The following is a 15,138-nucleotide window of genomic DNA, read 5'->3' on the forward strand; positions in this document are numbered from 1 at the left end:
CGCTGATATTGGAAATGCTGCTCACAAAAAGGTTCATTGTTCCAGTTTGTTGGAACGTGTTCATTTCATTGAACACTGAGTTGTTTGGAGCGTTGTATAGTTGCCTGACTGTACTATTCGTTGAAGACTGAGCAAAGCGTGTCCTCCAGTGACACATAGCTGACACATAAATGCAGGTCACGCATTTAGTAAAGCACGACTGTGGAAAATATACGGGTCGCATTTTCCTGAAATTGTCCAAAGCTGACGTGTGTAAATGTTGTTGCAGAAGGACTTTCCTCTCTTTTTCACGGTTTTCCTCCACGTGTCCACTTTCAGGAGCTCATTGCACTCGGTCTGTGTAACTTCATCAGCTCCTTCTTCCAAACGTTTGCCGTCACCTGCTCCATGTCGAGGAGTCTGGTCCAGGAGAGCACAGGAGGCAAAACACAGGTGACACACACGAGCTGCAGGAGTGATTACACTATCTAAATTGGTGCTGTAAAGCTGTTGTTAGAGTGAGAGGTGTGTTGATGGAGTTATTGCTTTTTTATGTGTGTGCTTTAGATTGCAGGGCTCCTGGCGTCGCTGCTGGTGCTGGTGGTGGTGGTAGCCGTCGGCTTTGTCTTCGAGCCGCTCCCTCAGGTGAGTTCCTGTTTGATGTTTGGGCGTGACCTGTGAGCCTGCACACACCTAAATGTCGTCTTTGGCTCTCGTTTGCTTGTGTTTCTCAGACTGCGCTGGCTGCCATCATCATGGTCAACCTCATAGGGATGTTCAAGCAGTTCAGAGACATTCCCAGTCTGTGGAGGACCAGCAAGATTGAACTGGTCAGTCTTTAAAACCAAGCTTAGCTGACTTAAAGTGCACCGTTACTCTGAGAGGTGTGTATGTGAACCCGAGTGAATACACAGTGGAGAAGCTGAGCTTGCAGACAGAAGTGTGACTATAATGTGCAGGACATAAATGCACGTCGTCTGAAGACATTTGCTTATGTAAAAACTGCTTTGGTCTTGCAAAACGCTTCCTCTTCATGCTAGTTTCATGTTACTTTCTTTTTTGTCCTCTCAGGCCATCTGGGTGATCGCCTTTATCGCTTCTGTGCTGCTGGGACTGGACTACGGCCTCCTGGTGGCCGTCACATTCGCCATATTGACAGTCATATACAGGACACAGAGGTAATGATTCGAATATGTGTTTTTCCTTGAACTGAAGCTTAAAGGCAGCTGTGAATTTTCAAAGAGCAGGTTTGATTTGTGCTCTGAGCCGTTTTCTTTCTCCTCCAGCCCTAAAACTTCCATCCTGGGTCACGTCGCTAACACGGGGCTCTACTGTGACGTCGACGAGTATGAAGAGGTAAATGTGTGAGGAGAGAAACCTGCCCCGTGTGAAACATCCACACTGACCAAGCCTGCTGTTTGTGTTCTCAGGCGGCTGAATATGAGGGGATTAAGATCTTCCACTCCAACTCTTCAATCTACTTTGCTAACAGTGACCTGTATGTGAACAGCCTCAAGGAGAAGGTAGCAGTGTGTTTGAGTGTGTGGAAGCAAACAGAAACCCTTTTGTGGGGGAAATGTGTGAAGCACTTATCATCACTGGGTCTTACCTGACTCGGTCTGAGAGGAGCAGCGTGAGCGTGTAATCATCTGGTGGTAGATGCGAGCAGAGCTCTACTTTGAGATGAGCAGGAATCCGTTTGCTTGTGTTTTCACTGTCTTGGCTACAAATGAAGGTTTGCAGTTGTAGCCTGTTCACGTTACAGCTGAAGCTTCAACAGTTCAGTGAAAACGTTTCTACGTTTGTCATTTCTGCTTTTTTATGTGTTCAAATAACTAAGAGCAAAGAATACATTTTAACTTTACTGTGTGAATTAAAGGTTTATCCAGTATCTAAGCACCGTGTGGGAAATATTCCCAGCCTCTCCCAGTCTTAACCTAAGGAGAAACTGTGCCAGCTTTACCAGCAACACCTGATTCCTAGGGATCAGTCTCTGTTGCTACTGTGGTGGCATGTTGAGTCCTTAAAGGGGAAAAGAGTCCCGTTGTAAGACCATGGACTGAGCTCAGTGTTTACGAGTCGCAGCCATGCCTGATCGCCTCAATAACACAAAGAGACGCTACAAGAGCTCAAAAAGCAACACGGTGCCACGACCAGCTGCAAAGGGTAACAGGGTCATTACGTTACTGCTTCAGAGCTTGGACAGTTGATGGAACTATGAATTCTGGGTAATTACGTTTTCACATAGGTGCAGGTTTGGATAGCTTGTGTTGGTTAAACAATGAAATCACACGTTGAAAACTGCATTTTGCTTTTACTCAGGTTATCTTTGTGCAAGATTAACGTTTGTTTTGTGACAAATCAGGTGAAGCACAGATGTTACTGAAAGCAGTTGGTCATGTGCTTCATGCTTATTGTGTTAAAGTTTAAAAGTAAAGACGTCGACATGTGTTTGTTTTGTAAACATTGTTTCAGTTCTCATTTTTGTTTTTCATATTCAATTCAGCTTTATTTATACAGCACCAAATCACAACAACAGTCGCCTCAAGGTGCTTTATATTGTACAGTAGACCCTACAGTAATACAGAGAAAACCCAACAATCACATGACCCCCTATGAGCAGCACTTTGGCGACAGTGGGAAGGAAAAACTCCCTTTTAACAGGAAGAAACCTCCAGCAGAACCAGGCTCAGGGAGGGGCGGGGCCATCTGCTGTGATTGGTTGGGGTGAGAGAAGGAAGACAGGATAAAGACATGAGATTAATAACAAGTGTATTATGTAATGTAATATGAATAATTCTCAGAGAAAATGGCAAAATAAGACGTGAGGTAATGGTAGAGGTAAACGAGTGAGGGAGAGTTAACAGCTCTGCTGTGATTATGTTGATCTTTACAGACGGGGCTAAACCCTGAACACTTACAAGCTGCTCGGAAAGCCCAAAAAAAAAGAAAGGAGAAGACGAACAGCAATCGGTCGTCTCCGCTGAAAATCTGTGCCAAGGTGGGTCACTGTTTGTCTTTTGTCCATCCAAACTTTGAGCTTTGTCAACAGGTTAAATACGCACTCATGTGACAGTCGTGTGTGTGTGTGTGTGTGTGTGTGTATATAATATGTTTTGTGGTGCTGCTTTGTTTCTAGTACAAGGATGAGACGGTGACTCATGACGTTTTGTCCCAGAGCCACGTGGCGGAGGATCAGAAGAACGGCCAGTTTGGCGACAGACATGGCGACTCAGAGGAGGCGGTCTTCCTTGAGCCTTTCAGCACAGTCCACTCCATCATCCTGGACTGGACGTCTGCAACTTTCATCGACTCAGTGGGAGCTAAAGCCATCAGACAGGTTCTGGCCCTTTCTCCAGCGCTGCACTGCACAGGAGCACCAGCTGCATATTTTCACTGAACTCCAGTCACTGTTTCATGGTGTAGAGCTCAAATACTAAAAACTATTATCTCTTTGTGCAGGTCATTAAAGAGTATGCTGCCGTAGATGTCCGGGTGGTCATAGCTGGCTGCAACAGTAAGTGACTATTAAGACTTTTCATTAGATCTGAAAATATCTGTGCACATGCTCTGTTTTATACGCACTACGTACAAAACGCAATTAAAACCCATCCATCCATCTATCCTATCTTTACAAATTGCTGTGGGGACTATTTGTGGACCATGAACTGTTCATGAAACCAGTTAGAGGACTGGTGCTTCGTTACACATCGTCCTGCAGGAGTTGGTACACTGTGGTCAGAAAGGCATGGACGTGGAAATATCCCTCACACTGTAGCACCACTGATTCAGTGCAGGAGGAATCCATGCTGTTATGATGTTTGTACCAAAGCCTGCTACAGAAAGCCTGTGCATACTGCAACCTCAGGTTTCTGTTTGTAGCTGGGCGATGTGGCGCCCTGTGGTCTGATGCTGCTTTCCAACACGAGGTGCATTCAGAGAAGCTCTTTGGTGGTAACACGTGGTTATTTGAGTCACTCTTACCTTCCTGTCACGCTCGACACATCTTCTCCCAGAGAACTGCTGCTCGCCTGTTACGTTCTCTTGTTCAGACCGTCCTCTGTAAACCTCGGAGATGATTGTGTTGGAAAGTCCCGGGAACTTCTAAAGCACACCTGATATCTAGTCATGCCATGTTCATTCTGATGCTCGCCTTGAACTCCAGCTGATGTCTGCATTGAGCTTCTGTCATGTGATTGGCTGATTTCGATGTTTGCATGAATGAGAACATAAGGTCTGTAAGTGGAGACCTATAATAAAGACAAGTTCCACACACTGGGGTCATAATGTAAAGGATGGAAACAGGCAACAAGCGCTATGACAGAACTCTGAAAGTTTTGGTTTGAATGATTAAGCCTGTGGGTCCTGACAGACCTGTGCAAACACAGCCTGTGGTTCACAGACTGAAGCCATTCCTGCAGTAACAAACAGGACGCTCCTGTTCTGCACATTTGGGATTGAAAATGAGAAGATATCATTTGGAACCAAATGGTAAACATGATGTCACACGATATATTTACAGTTCACTTTCAGTATATTGGCTCACGAGCGCGCAGGATGTTTTCAGAGTGGCAGCTAGCCAGAAGAAGGCAGGGATGAAGCTGCAGCGGCTCGTTTCACACTGTAACAAAGCTGCTGTCCAAGAAGTGAACACAGCAGGTTGCTTTAGTTGCTTTGTGTGCCCTGTAAATGGAACAAAGGTATCACTGCAGGAATGTCAGTGTCTGCACAGAACGTTTATTAGCCCCGCTGCAGTGAGTCTTTCCTTCACTAAAGTCTGTTTGTGTTCAAATGGTTTGAAAGTGGTTGTTGTCATTGATGTAAATACTGAGCCTGCTGCATGCTTCTCTGCAGGAAACCTGCTGGCTGAACTGGACACCTTGAAGTTCTTCACTAAGGACCTGACCACAGACTTCCTGTTCCCCACCGTCCACGACGCCGTGCTCCACTGTCAGCACTCAAACTCTCACCCGTCTGTGGCTGCGGTCAGCGACACGACCTGAGGATGGGACGTAACTGAGAACAAGTCACAGGAATGGGACGTGGTGGCGCTCTCACAACCTCACTGTGAACTTGTTGTCAGCTGAAATATCAGGAGTGTTTTTCAGTCTTGTTAAAGTTCCAAAGCAGCAAGAACATCGTTTTAATCAGAACCTTCAGGATGTGGCGTCCAGCCTGATTCCTCTGCAGTGTTGACACTGCACTTTAGTCATGTTGTAGTTCTCACTGTTTGCTGAAGTACTTTTTAAAGCTGCAGCTTTGTCTACATGATGTTAGCAGGTACTGTTGGAGGCCTTGTTGTAAACATGTAATACTGACCACCTCATTATCACGCTGGTACCAAATTGTTACCTATAATCTGTCAATATGATTTTTGTTATCCTGATCTGGAATGACCTTTCCAGTCTGTTTGCAGTGTCATGTTGCTGTTACTGTACACTTGCATTGGTATGACTCATATATGAATGCAGTGGACAGCTTTAATTGTGCTGTTAGTGAACGACACAGGAGGCCTTTCAAGCTCCCTGTGCTTATTTTGTTAAACACTGAAACTGAAATCTGGAATAACTTTTATTTTTTAGTGAACAACAATAACAACAAAACAAAATCCTTTTGACTCTTTTTTTTTTTTTGACAAAGCCAAATCAGACACAAGCACACACTCAGTTGTAGGTCATGTATCTGGGAGTGGCGCTGAACTTGGCGTATGATTTGATGACCTTGTTAACGGCTTCCAGGAAATCTTTCTCTGTGGCGATCTTCCTGCGGGCCCTGATGGCAAACATTCCTGCCTCGGTGCACACGCTGCGGATCTCGGCACCTGAAAGGAAGCACGATTTAAGAGAATGCTCAGACTTTCAGAGAGCTACTAAACCTGTAGACGACCTTTATCCCACGCTGTCAAGCCGTTCAAAACAGTTTGACTTGGCTGAAATACAGGATCGTGTTAAAGGACAGCCAAGACTCAGACTCTCATCTACTTTAACATAACATACTTCCAAGTTTATAAAGGGCAATAAGAAACCTTTCCAAGTAACAGGTTGCCCCCGTGTGGTCATACATCAGTACTACACTAAGAGGTCTGAACTCTTCTAAACTAACAAGAAGTCGATAAACAAATTGGAAAAATACTGGAAGTTTAGTGCAGCGGTCCCCAAGTTTTCATTTCTCTGACAATATTTTCACAGACCGGCCTTTATGATGTCGCAGATCAGTAAAACAAAATAAAACCAGTACTGGTACCAAACACCCAGGGAAACCAAACATTTCACACCCAAGCCTCAACTCTTACGGCTCGGTACCGGTCCGTGATTTGGGGACCGCTGGTTTAGTGTCTCTATGACAACGGCATTCTGAAGGAAAGGACAGCTGATGTATGCCACACCCACACGAGCAGGAAACACTAAAACAGATAAAGACGCAGCTGAGGGAGACTGACTCGACAGGAAGTAACGTCTGCTCTGCAGTCTTACCGGTGCTGTTGGGACAGAGGCGAGCCAGCAGCTCAAAGCGGATGTCTCTCTCCACACTCATAGAGCGGGCATGGATCTTGAAGATGTGGGTGCGACCCTGCAACGGCGGGTTTAAAGATGGTTGAATTGGACAGAGCTACATCAGAGAAGTGTAACACAGTCCAGTTTGAAACTCACCTCAAGGTCAGGCAGGCTGAACTCGATCTTCCTATCCAGACGTCCGGGCCTCATCAGGGCCGGGTCCAGCGTGTCCGGCCTGTTGGTGGCCATCAGCACTTTGATGTTGCCTCGAGGGTCGAAACCATCCAGCTGATTGATGAGCTCCAGCATGGTCCTTTGGACCTCGTTGTCTCCACCGGCGCCGTCATCAAAACGAGCACCTGGCAGGTTCAGAGGGTTACACGCTCAGAATGGATTTCTCTTCACGCTGGATTAAAAGGGCTGCTGCACGTCAGTGGATGGTTTTTTTTTTAAGTAATGAGACTAACCTCCAATAGCATCAATTTCATCAAAGAAGATCAGACAGGCCTTTTTGGTCCTGGCCATCTCAAAGAGCTCACGCACCATCCTGGCGCCCTGTGAACGAGTTCAGGAAAAGTCAGACGTTTACGAGAATCAACCTTCCTGATCTGAACTGCAGCTAATCTTTCTTTTCGTGAGCGCACCTCTCCCACGTATTTCTGCACCAGCTCGGAGCCGATGACTCTGATGAAGCAGGCGTCTGTTCTGTTGGCCACAGCCCGGGCACACAGGGTCTTTCCGGTACCGGGGGGCCCGAATAGCAGCACACCTTTAGGAGGCTCGATTCCCAGATTGACAAACCTCTCAGGCTGGTGAGAAGAAAAAGACGACAAGTGAGCTCCCATGTGCAGAAGACAGTTGCTTCACTCGTGCCTCAGTGGTGGTTCTAACTTTGGAACACTCACATGGAGCAGCGGAGTTTCAACCACCTCTCTTAGCTTCTCAATCTGCTCCTTGCATCCACCAACATCACTGTAGGTCACATCAGGCTTCTCTTCCACCTAAAGCAAGTGGGCCAAGGAGTTATCACATGCAAGCAGACAGATAACCAAACACAAAGTATCCTCGCCTCCCAACCTGCATCATGGTGACAGTGGGGTCGATTTTCGGAGGCAGAGGAATGTGGATCTGATACTTGTTTCTGTCAACCCTGGAAAAACAGAAAGGACACCAAACTTAGCTTGCGGCTGCCGGAACCTTCTGCAAACTATGTAACACCTCTAAATCATGTTTCTGCCTCACCCCACTCTCATGCCCTCCTCGATGTCAGTTGGAGCCACCTGGTCACTCAGGTCCACCACAAACTTGGCAAACTGTTTGACGTTGATGATGTATTTGGGATCCTCAGAGTCTGCATTGATGATCTTTGTGCATCTTTCAGAAAGAAATAAAGAATCATGAAGCTACATAATGGAAATGCTGTGGAAGGAAGTAGGAAAGCTAAGAATATTCACGTCAGATTAACAGGAATGTCGCTCGAAACATCCCAAAGGGAAGATCAGCGATATAACACCACACTTTACATTTTGGTGATGTTAAAGTCGAACATTTACCTTGCTACCTGCAGCGGCTGCTCGCTCTGCAGTGTCTGCTTGTCAGCAGCTAGATCCCAGAGAGCCGGTGGAGCCAGGCCTGTGTCAGACTCCTTGATGCCTGTGCAATTAAAAAAAACTAATCAGACACAAAGCATCTCGTGCAGCCCTCCAAAGTACCAAAACCGTCCATATATACTCCTCTGATAAAGCTGGACAACCGTTCCAAATTTAAGATGATCCATTTTCAACAACAATGCAGCCCTTTGCATTTTTTGGAGTTAAAGTCAACTAGACGTGCCTTTTTAAAATCTACACTGGCCCCATAGCTGTGGGTTGTGGTAGAAAAGGTGATCTCTCTTTGTGTGTTAAACTAGCCCAGAGTACAGGCTGGCACTGGGTGGCTGGGAAAGGCCAGCTAGACAGCTGCATCTGAAGTGACAGGCCGTGCAAGCACCAAATAATTAAATCAAGGAGTGAAAATACACGAGATTTAACTGGCACCTAATGAAACTTAAATGTCCAAATGTATTTGTGCAACAGTGTTATTGAGTCCTGTGCATGTTGCAGGATAATCAGTTAATATGCACAGGACCATGCAGCTGCAGTTATCATTGTGTCTGTAACTTGGGACGCACAATTTGCTAAACTTGCTGATTTTGTATCGTTTCTGGATGCAACAAAATTCATTCAGGATCAGGCTTTTTAGTTCAGAAGCCTTTTCTGATCTGCGTCTCCTGCTGGAATCAACGAGCGACCTTCCACTTGTCAGCCTAATGTGTAAACCACTTCTATGGAGCTACCAAATACTTCCTGTACTACTGTTGGTTGTTAGAAATGAAACTGAGAATATCTGAATACATTTATAAGTTGTAATGGTGAATTCCAAGTAAAGAAAATCTAAGAAAGCCGGAGTAAAACCCCTGATTTTGACCCAGGACTTGAAATCTGGTCAGACACAAGTGGCCTCCTAAGCTGGAACTTTTGAAGGTTTAGAAAGTTAGTTCGGCAAATGAGCTTTTCAAATAAATGCCGTTTTATTGCTTATGTCCGGTTTAATCACCAAGTCCAGTAAGAAGCTTACTGAGAACATCTTACTGCCCTGCTGTGGCACACATGTACTTCTGAATTCGTCGCTCACCCGTCAGCTCGTTTATCTTCTTGAGCAGCTGCTGAATGTCATCTTCCACTTGTTTGATCTGCCTGGAATAGGTACTCTGACCCTGGTGGTGAACAGCAAGCAACACATTCACTCACCGTGGAATCATTTCCTTGACACTTGCTTGGTGTCGTGGTTTGAAAGCCATACTTACATATGTTTTGAGCAGAGCGATGTCGCCTTCATCCAAAGCTTTAAAAAAGAATCACAATCACATGAATGCGTTTGCACTCCGACACTGTTGTCGGACTGAGCGATGCAGTATACACAAGACTTTTTATTCCACCATCAACACATATTTATAACAACATGTAACAAATACATTCAGCAGGAGCAAACTGTTTTCAACGAGCTAAGCTAACATTAGCAATGTTGCTAGCTGATATCGACGCTTCCTTTCGGGAAATAATATCTTAGGGTTTAAAATAAACGATTTTAGATATACCTCTAATAGGGGAGTCACCCTTCTCCTCCTCCTTAATCTTCCTTTGGTCGTCTCCCAGATAGTCCGGCATGTCTAACGTGTGAACAAACTGTCCGGTCACGAACAATCAGGACTGCTAAACTCTACAATTACACAGCAGCTTTGGACTTCCGCCGCTATGCGCAACTTACCGGAACACACAAGCGGGGATTGTAGTGAGGATGTACCAGCTTTACGGGTTTAAAAAATATAACATTATCATGTTGTTCTGTTGGGGGCTACAGAAATCTTGTGCGTATCATTTTTACATCCTAATTATTAGAGAAACTGTGTGACATGTTTAGCTAGCGGGGCCAGGTTTTAATCTACAGATAAATACCAAAACAAAAACGGCGGAACTACAAGTGACGAGGCGCGATGAGACACCCGGAGGTTTTAGCGGTGTGACAGCAGAGCTCGTTCTCGGATTGGCAGTGGCAAAAGGAGGCCCATGTGGTAGAGAGCGGGCCACAGACTGTAGCACTTTCTAAAGGTCTCACTTGATCATTCGGGCATCTGAATGTTCGCGTAACCTGCTTTGAAAATGCTGCTGGAAGCGTTGGATGGGGACGAAACGGTTGTCTACAGAGCAGCTGCCGGTAAGCACTGAAGGAGGTCAGAGGGAGGCAGCTAGTTGAGCAGGCACTCTTACACACTGACTGCTGCTCTGCGTGTTAGCATGCAGCTAAACAGAGCACACAGCAGGCTAACATTGCCGGCTAATTTGAAGCTCGGTAAAGTCTCTGCGTTTGTATTAGTTAGCCGTGTTGTGTCTCGGGTTATCCAAACGGCGTTTGTCGCCGGGTTCACTCGCTGCCGCCAGAGCGTCTCACCAGCTTCACCGGTTAGTTGGCTTCTACTTATAATTATTATTATTAATGACAGACTAGTTTGGAATTTCACAGCCTTTCACGTGGAGCAGTACCTGGCTGTTACGTAAGCGCTGAACGACTGTGACAGGCGTGAAGGTGGACACACGCAGCGCTCCCTGTTACTGACTGACGGCCGTTAAACTGTGACGGTGTCGCCGCACAGCGTGTCACATGTCGGTGCTGCTCGGTGAGGGCTGATTCATCTCCAGTAATAATGCATTTTATACTTTTGTAGCTTTAAAATGACAAAGCAAGAGAGAGGCGACATGTTCAGTCAGTCACTGGGAGCGCTTCCTTTGGGACCTCTCAGCTGTGGGAGTTCTTGTTTGGAGGATCCTGAGTTCGCAGTGAGACTTTCCACCATGTTTGGGGCAGTGATGGTTGTGACACTCGCACTGTGCTTGCAGCTCTGCTTCAGTTCTTCAATAACCATAAGACTGTTCCCACGTCAAGCATATGACCCTGTCCTGTGTTCTCTGCATCGGCTCCATTTTTGCACTGATGATCAGCTGCATTCATGTATATACCAATCTGCTCAGCACTTTTTATTTTATGTTTAAGTGTTTGTCTTACAGCATGTTTCACACCAAGTACCGCAGCAATTTCCTAATGTTGTAAACCTGCTCAACATTGGCAGTAAAACCCTTTCTGAGCATAGTCTGCTTAGTCTCTCTGAAGCTCTTTGCTGCCAAACAGCCTCTTAGTTTCCCAGCCGTCAATCATAGACTGTACATAAAAGACAGCCATAGCTGCCAGAGCCCTCCACCTTGGAGTCTTTCTAATGTAAAGCTTGGAAAAGCTGCAAACGCTTTAGCCCTAACATGCTAATTAACGCCTGAGGCTTTGCCAAAAATCTCTTGGCAGTGTTCAAGGTTAAGATAAGTAATGATTCGAAGTACTGAAACACTTAGTTTTACAGTGTCGTGGTAACAAAAAAGGGAGCAAAGATGCTTCATTTACCAAAATGTCTCTTCCTCCTCACAGCCTCTGCACAGGTTCAGGTGGAGCCCGTGGGTCGATGGTTCGAGGCCTACATAAGGAGGAGAAACAGAAATGTGTCGTCTTCCTTCCAGGAGCTGGAGGAAGAGGAGGAGTCCTCAGAAGAGTCTGCAGATGAAGAGTTTCAGCTGGAGGAGTACTCCATGCTCCGAAAACTTGATCCTAAAGACTGGAAGGTATGTGACAATACATCTCAGCTGTTTGCAAAGAGATCCCTGCTTTCACATCGGTACTAAACGGTTCTTCTGTCTTAGAAGACAAAAAAATATGGATGAAACATTTTTACTGAAATGTAACAAAAACTGAAATCATCAAAGTTCTGCTGTTTATTAAAACATGATGGGGAGTTTGTTCAGCTGACCTGAGGGCATGCTCTGTAAGCAAAGTAGAATGTGTTGGGAATTTCAGAGTGAGGTTCCTGACCCTCTCCACTTCCCTGTGATGTGTTTACAGTCTGGAAAAACTATTCAGTTGAACCGGTGATGGTGCGTGTTTTGCAGCACAGCCAGTTTTCCAAAGCCTTCGATACTCACTGTCTGTGGACGCTTATCTTTGGCCGTGTGTGTGTGTTTGATGGATGCACTGACACGCTGCACAGACGTGCTTTAATGATGCCTGAGTCGATGATAATTCACGTTAGCAACCGCTGCTTTGTTTTTCGTGGTGTGTTTGAATCAGTTAACGGTGTTGTGCTTTCCAAACAGAGGAAAATAATCCAGTTTGATGGATGAACTCTTTACTTTCTGCTGTTTCAGGGCTTTGGGTTTGTTGCACACCAGGCACATGCAGCACGTCATCAGGCCCCGTCAGGGCGTACTGGACTTGCTTTTGCCTCGTTCTCTCAGCGGAGCGTGCATTTCCAGTGTCGTTCATTTAATTGTCTGAGATTAAAATGTGGTTCATCGTGAAGTCCTTTGAGTCATGTTTCTGAAACACACAATTATCCATTTCAAGCTTTTCTGGTTGTGCTTCTCAGTCTGACCTGACGTTTCAGTGGTTACGGTGCCGTGTGCTTACAGCGCAGTAGTGCATCTAATCTGTGAGTCACAGAACATTAGTTTAAAGATCTCATGGTGAGGTGTCCACACCTGTGCCAGATCCTGCAGTCAGTGCCACTAAGACTTCGATTCACTGCATTAAGATGAGGCTGAAAAACCCAATCACAGGTGAGTTCTGAAATGCCTCGCAAACTTAAACGGTTTTGGTTCATCGCTACAAACGACAGTGAGCACTTCCTGTAGTGAAATGTATTCCACGTTAAAAATAAAGCGTTAGTTACAAGTAGACGGATACATGTGAAGGCGAGTTTTTTCTTTTGACTTTAGAGTTTATCTGGAACGAAAAGGCCGCATGTGGATTGTAGAAGACGGTGCAGATGTAATGTTTTAAAGTAAACCCATATTTACTGTACGGTGTTGGGACTAAGTGATTATTTGAAGCGGTGATCTGATAACAGGTGTAGCTGTTGGTGCTAACAGAGTCAGGGGAACAGGAACCCTGAGGGACTCCAAAGAGCTGCAATAATGTCGTTGAGCGTTACTGTCATGTGACACAGCATACTCTCCTGTAACCTGTCAGAATCAAGATCACTATGCTGTGCTTGGGCTCCCACACCTGAGGTACAAGGCGACACAGAAACAGATCAAAGCTGCCCGTGAGTATGTTCCCACCTACACGCGTGTTTCATGTCTCTGGTTTGTTCTAATGACGCAGTTTGATCCCAAGTCTCTGCCGTTTATCTGCAGACAAATCGATTGTGCTGAAGCACCATCCCGACAAAAGGAAAGCTGCAGGGGAGCAGATCGTGGAAGGAGACAATGACTACTTCACCTGCATCACCAAAGGTACGCAGTGCTGCAACTAATCGTCAACACAGACATGGTTTCTGGAATCTGCTGAACTAACTGACCCACCTGTTGAACCTCAGCTGTGGAAATCTTGTCCGACCCCGTGAAGAGGAGAGCCTTCGACAGTGTAGATCCTACCTTCGACAATTCTGTGCCTTCCAAGAGTGAAGGGAAAGAGAACTTTTTTGAGGGATTTGCTCCCGTTTTTGAGAGAAATGCCAGATGGTCTTCCAAGAAACATGTGCCCAAACTTGGAACCGCGGAGTCCTCTTTTGAAGAAGTGGATAATTTTTACTCTTTTTGGTAAGTGGAAGAGTGAGAGATGCTCCTTTGAATGAAAAACGAGACAAACACAGGGTAAAGGTTCATTCTTTTCTCTTTGGTTAAAGGTACAACTTTGACTCCTGGAGGGAATTTTCATACTTGGACGAAGAGGAAAAGGAGAAGGCTGAATGGTAAGCTCCCGTCTGCCCTGATGAAGCAGGTGTTAGCCCTCTGTCGTCTAACGCGTCAACTCTCCCCCCGTGTAGTCGTGATGAGAGGAGATGGATTGAAAAGCAGAACCGAGCTTCGAGGGCTCAAAGGAAGAAGGAGGAGATGAACAGAATACGAACACTAGTTGGTACAGTCACACACTTCATTAGCAACACAAAGCCCTGAAGTATTGAGCAAATAGCTCCTGCACGTACAGAGATGGTCTGTAAAAAGAGGCTGCAGTGTGACTCATCGTCTGTCATGCTTCACTGCAGATACTGCCTACGGCTGCGACCCTAGAATAAAGAAATTCAAAGAAGAAGAAAAATCCAGGAAGGAGTCTGAGAAGAAAGCCAAAGCTGAGGCCAAGAAGAGAGAGCAGGAAGAGAAGGAGAGGGTAGGTGTCACTCACGGCGGGGAAGGTCGATTGGCCTAAAGGTGCGACTGTTACGTCCAACGGTAAAGCTAGCAGCATAGAATCATCTCATTGGGTTGGTGCTGTTAGCTGCGACGTTCGTGTTACATTAGCTGCTCCTCTAGTTAAACAAGGTGATTAAAACAATCCATGCTGAGTTTATTCCTGCCAGTGCAGACGTGACAAAGGGAAAATAAATCAATAAATGAAGGAGGGTTACTGCAGGACAAATGTTCACACAGCTTCCTGTCCTGGTTCAGGCGCTGTAATTCCTCCATCCTCTCTGTGACCTGGATCCCAAAGGAGCAGCTTAACCTGGAGCTGTTATGAAATTTAAAGAGTGGATAGTGTTCGCTTCTGTTTACCAGAATCTGAGCAGTGGACAGTATTGGACAGTTTGGTCTTCTTATTGTCATGTTTGGACAAAAACACCACTCAGTGCTTCACACTGTGGGTAATACACATATTTCCAGTCAAAGAAGCTTCTTAAAGCTGCTCAGTTCATGCTGTGAGAAGATGCTGAGCTTCAGTTGGTCACAGGCTCAGGTTCTGCGTGTCTGACAGGCCCGGCGGGCGGAGCTGGAGGCAGCTCGGCTGGCAAAGGAGAAGGAGGAAGAGGAAGCCAAGCAGGCCGCCCAGCAGGCCAAGAAAGAGAAGGAGATCCAGAAGAAGGCCATCAAGAAGGAGAGGCAGAAACTCAGGACCATGTGCAAGGTAAGCACCTACAGTGTCAGACGTGTTTGTGTGCTGCTGCTGCTTGGTGCATTTTCACTATCTGATGCTGTTCCTCTCCACAGAACTGGAACTACTTTGCAGACAACGAGGCTGACAGTGTGAAAATGATGGAGGAAGTGGAGAAACTCTGTGACCGCCTGGAACTAACAAGGTACGAGTCAGTTTTAGC

At 45.9% G+C, this 15,138-nt stretch overlaps 3 protein-coding genes across 3 annotated transcripts in view; 2 read left to right on the forward strand and 1 right to left on the reverse strand.

Annotated features, from left to right (window-relative positions):
* The window catches only part of LOC102194043 (prestin), an 11,932-nt gene extending 6,395 nt beyond the window's left edge, over positions 1-5,537 (forward strand). Inside the window, exons 5-14 of the mRNA XM_013908067.1 lie at positions 319-432; positions 547-624; positions 714-809; positions 1,051-1,157; positions 1,266-1,335; positions 1,410-1,502; positions 2,876-2,980; positions 3,119-3,319; positions 3,442-3,496; positions 4,834-5,537. Coding sequence (XP_013763521.1) covers positions 319-432; positions 547-624; positions 714-809; positions 1,051-1,157; positions 1,266-1,335; positions 1,410-1,502; positions 2,876-2,980; positions 3,119-3,319; positions 3,442-3,496; positions 4,834-4,982 — 1,068 coding nt within the window. The 3' untranslated portion in view covers positions 4,983-5,537. The remainder of the gene's footprint in view (positions 1-318; positions 433-546; positions 625-713; positions 810-1,050; positions 1,158-1,265; positions 1,336-1,409; positions 1,503-2,875; positions 2,981-3,118; positions 3,320-3,441; positions 3,497-4,833) is intronic.
* Positions 5,538-5,599: 62 nt separating this feature from the next.
* psmc2 (proteasome 26S subunit, ATPase 2) lies at positions 5,600-9,763 on the reverse strand. The gene is made up of 12 exons (XM_005755173.2): positions 9,610-9,763; positions 9,319-9,356; positions 9,147-9,228; positions 8,027-8,126; positions 7,716-7,847; positions 7,551-7,623; positions 7,379-7,474; positions 7,118-7,282; positions 6,941-7,028; positions 6,630-6,832; positions 6,453-6,549; positions 5,600-5,800 (listed from the first exon to the last, which is right to left on the reverse strand). The coding sequence occupies exons 1-12, from the start codon at positions 9,677-9,679 to the stop codon at positions 5,643-5,645; spliced, it is 1,302 nt and encodes a 433-aa protein (XP_005755230.1). The 5' UTR covers positions 9,680-9,763; the 3' UTR covers positions 5,600-5,642.
* A 251-nt stretch (positions 9,764-10,014) lies between these two features.
* Positions 10,015-15,138, forward strand: part of dnajc2 (DnaJ (Hsp40) homolog, subfamily C, member 2) — a 6,502-nt gene continuing 1,378 nt past the window's right edge. The window contains exons 1-10 of the mRNA XM_005755172.1: positions 10,015-10,226; positions 11,484-11,674; positions 13,077-13,152; positions 13,244-13,342; positions 13,426-13,648; positions 13,735-13,800; positions 13,876-13,967; positions 14,095-14,216; positions 14,799-14,948; positions 15,032-15,120. Of these exons, the coding sequence (XP_005755229.1) occupies positions 10,172-10,226; positions 11,484-11,674; positions 13,077-13,152; positions 13,244-13,342; positions 13,426-13,648; positions 13,735-13,800; positions 13,876-13,967; positions 14,095-14,216; positions 14,799-14,948; positions 15,032-15,120 (1,163 nt within the window). The 5' untranslated portion in view covers positions 10,015-10,171. The remainder of the gene's footprint in view (positions 10,227-11,483; positions 11,675-13,076; positions 13,153-13,243; positions 13,343-13,425; positions 13,649-13,734; positions 13,801-13,875; positions 13,968-14,094; positions 14,217-14,798; positions 14,949-15,031; positions 15,121-15,138) is intronic.

This window comes from Pundamilia nyererei, unplaced genomic scaffold (genome assembly GCF_000239375.1).
Source record: "Pundamilia nyererei isolate P.nyererei 1_Seehausen unplaced genomic scaffold, PunNye1.0 scaffold01049, whole genome shotgun sequence".
Taxonomy (NCBI): domain Eukaryota; kingdom Metazoa; phylum Chordata; class Actinopteri; order Cichliformes; family Cichlidae; genus Pundamilia; species Pundamilia nyererei.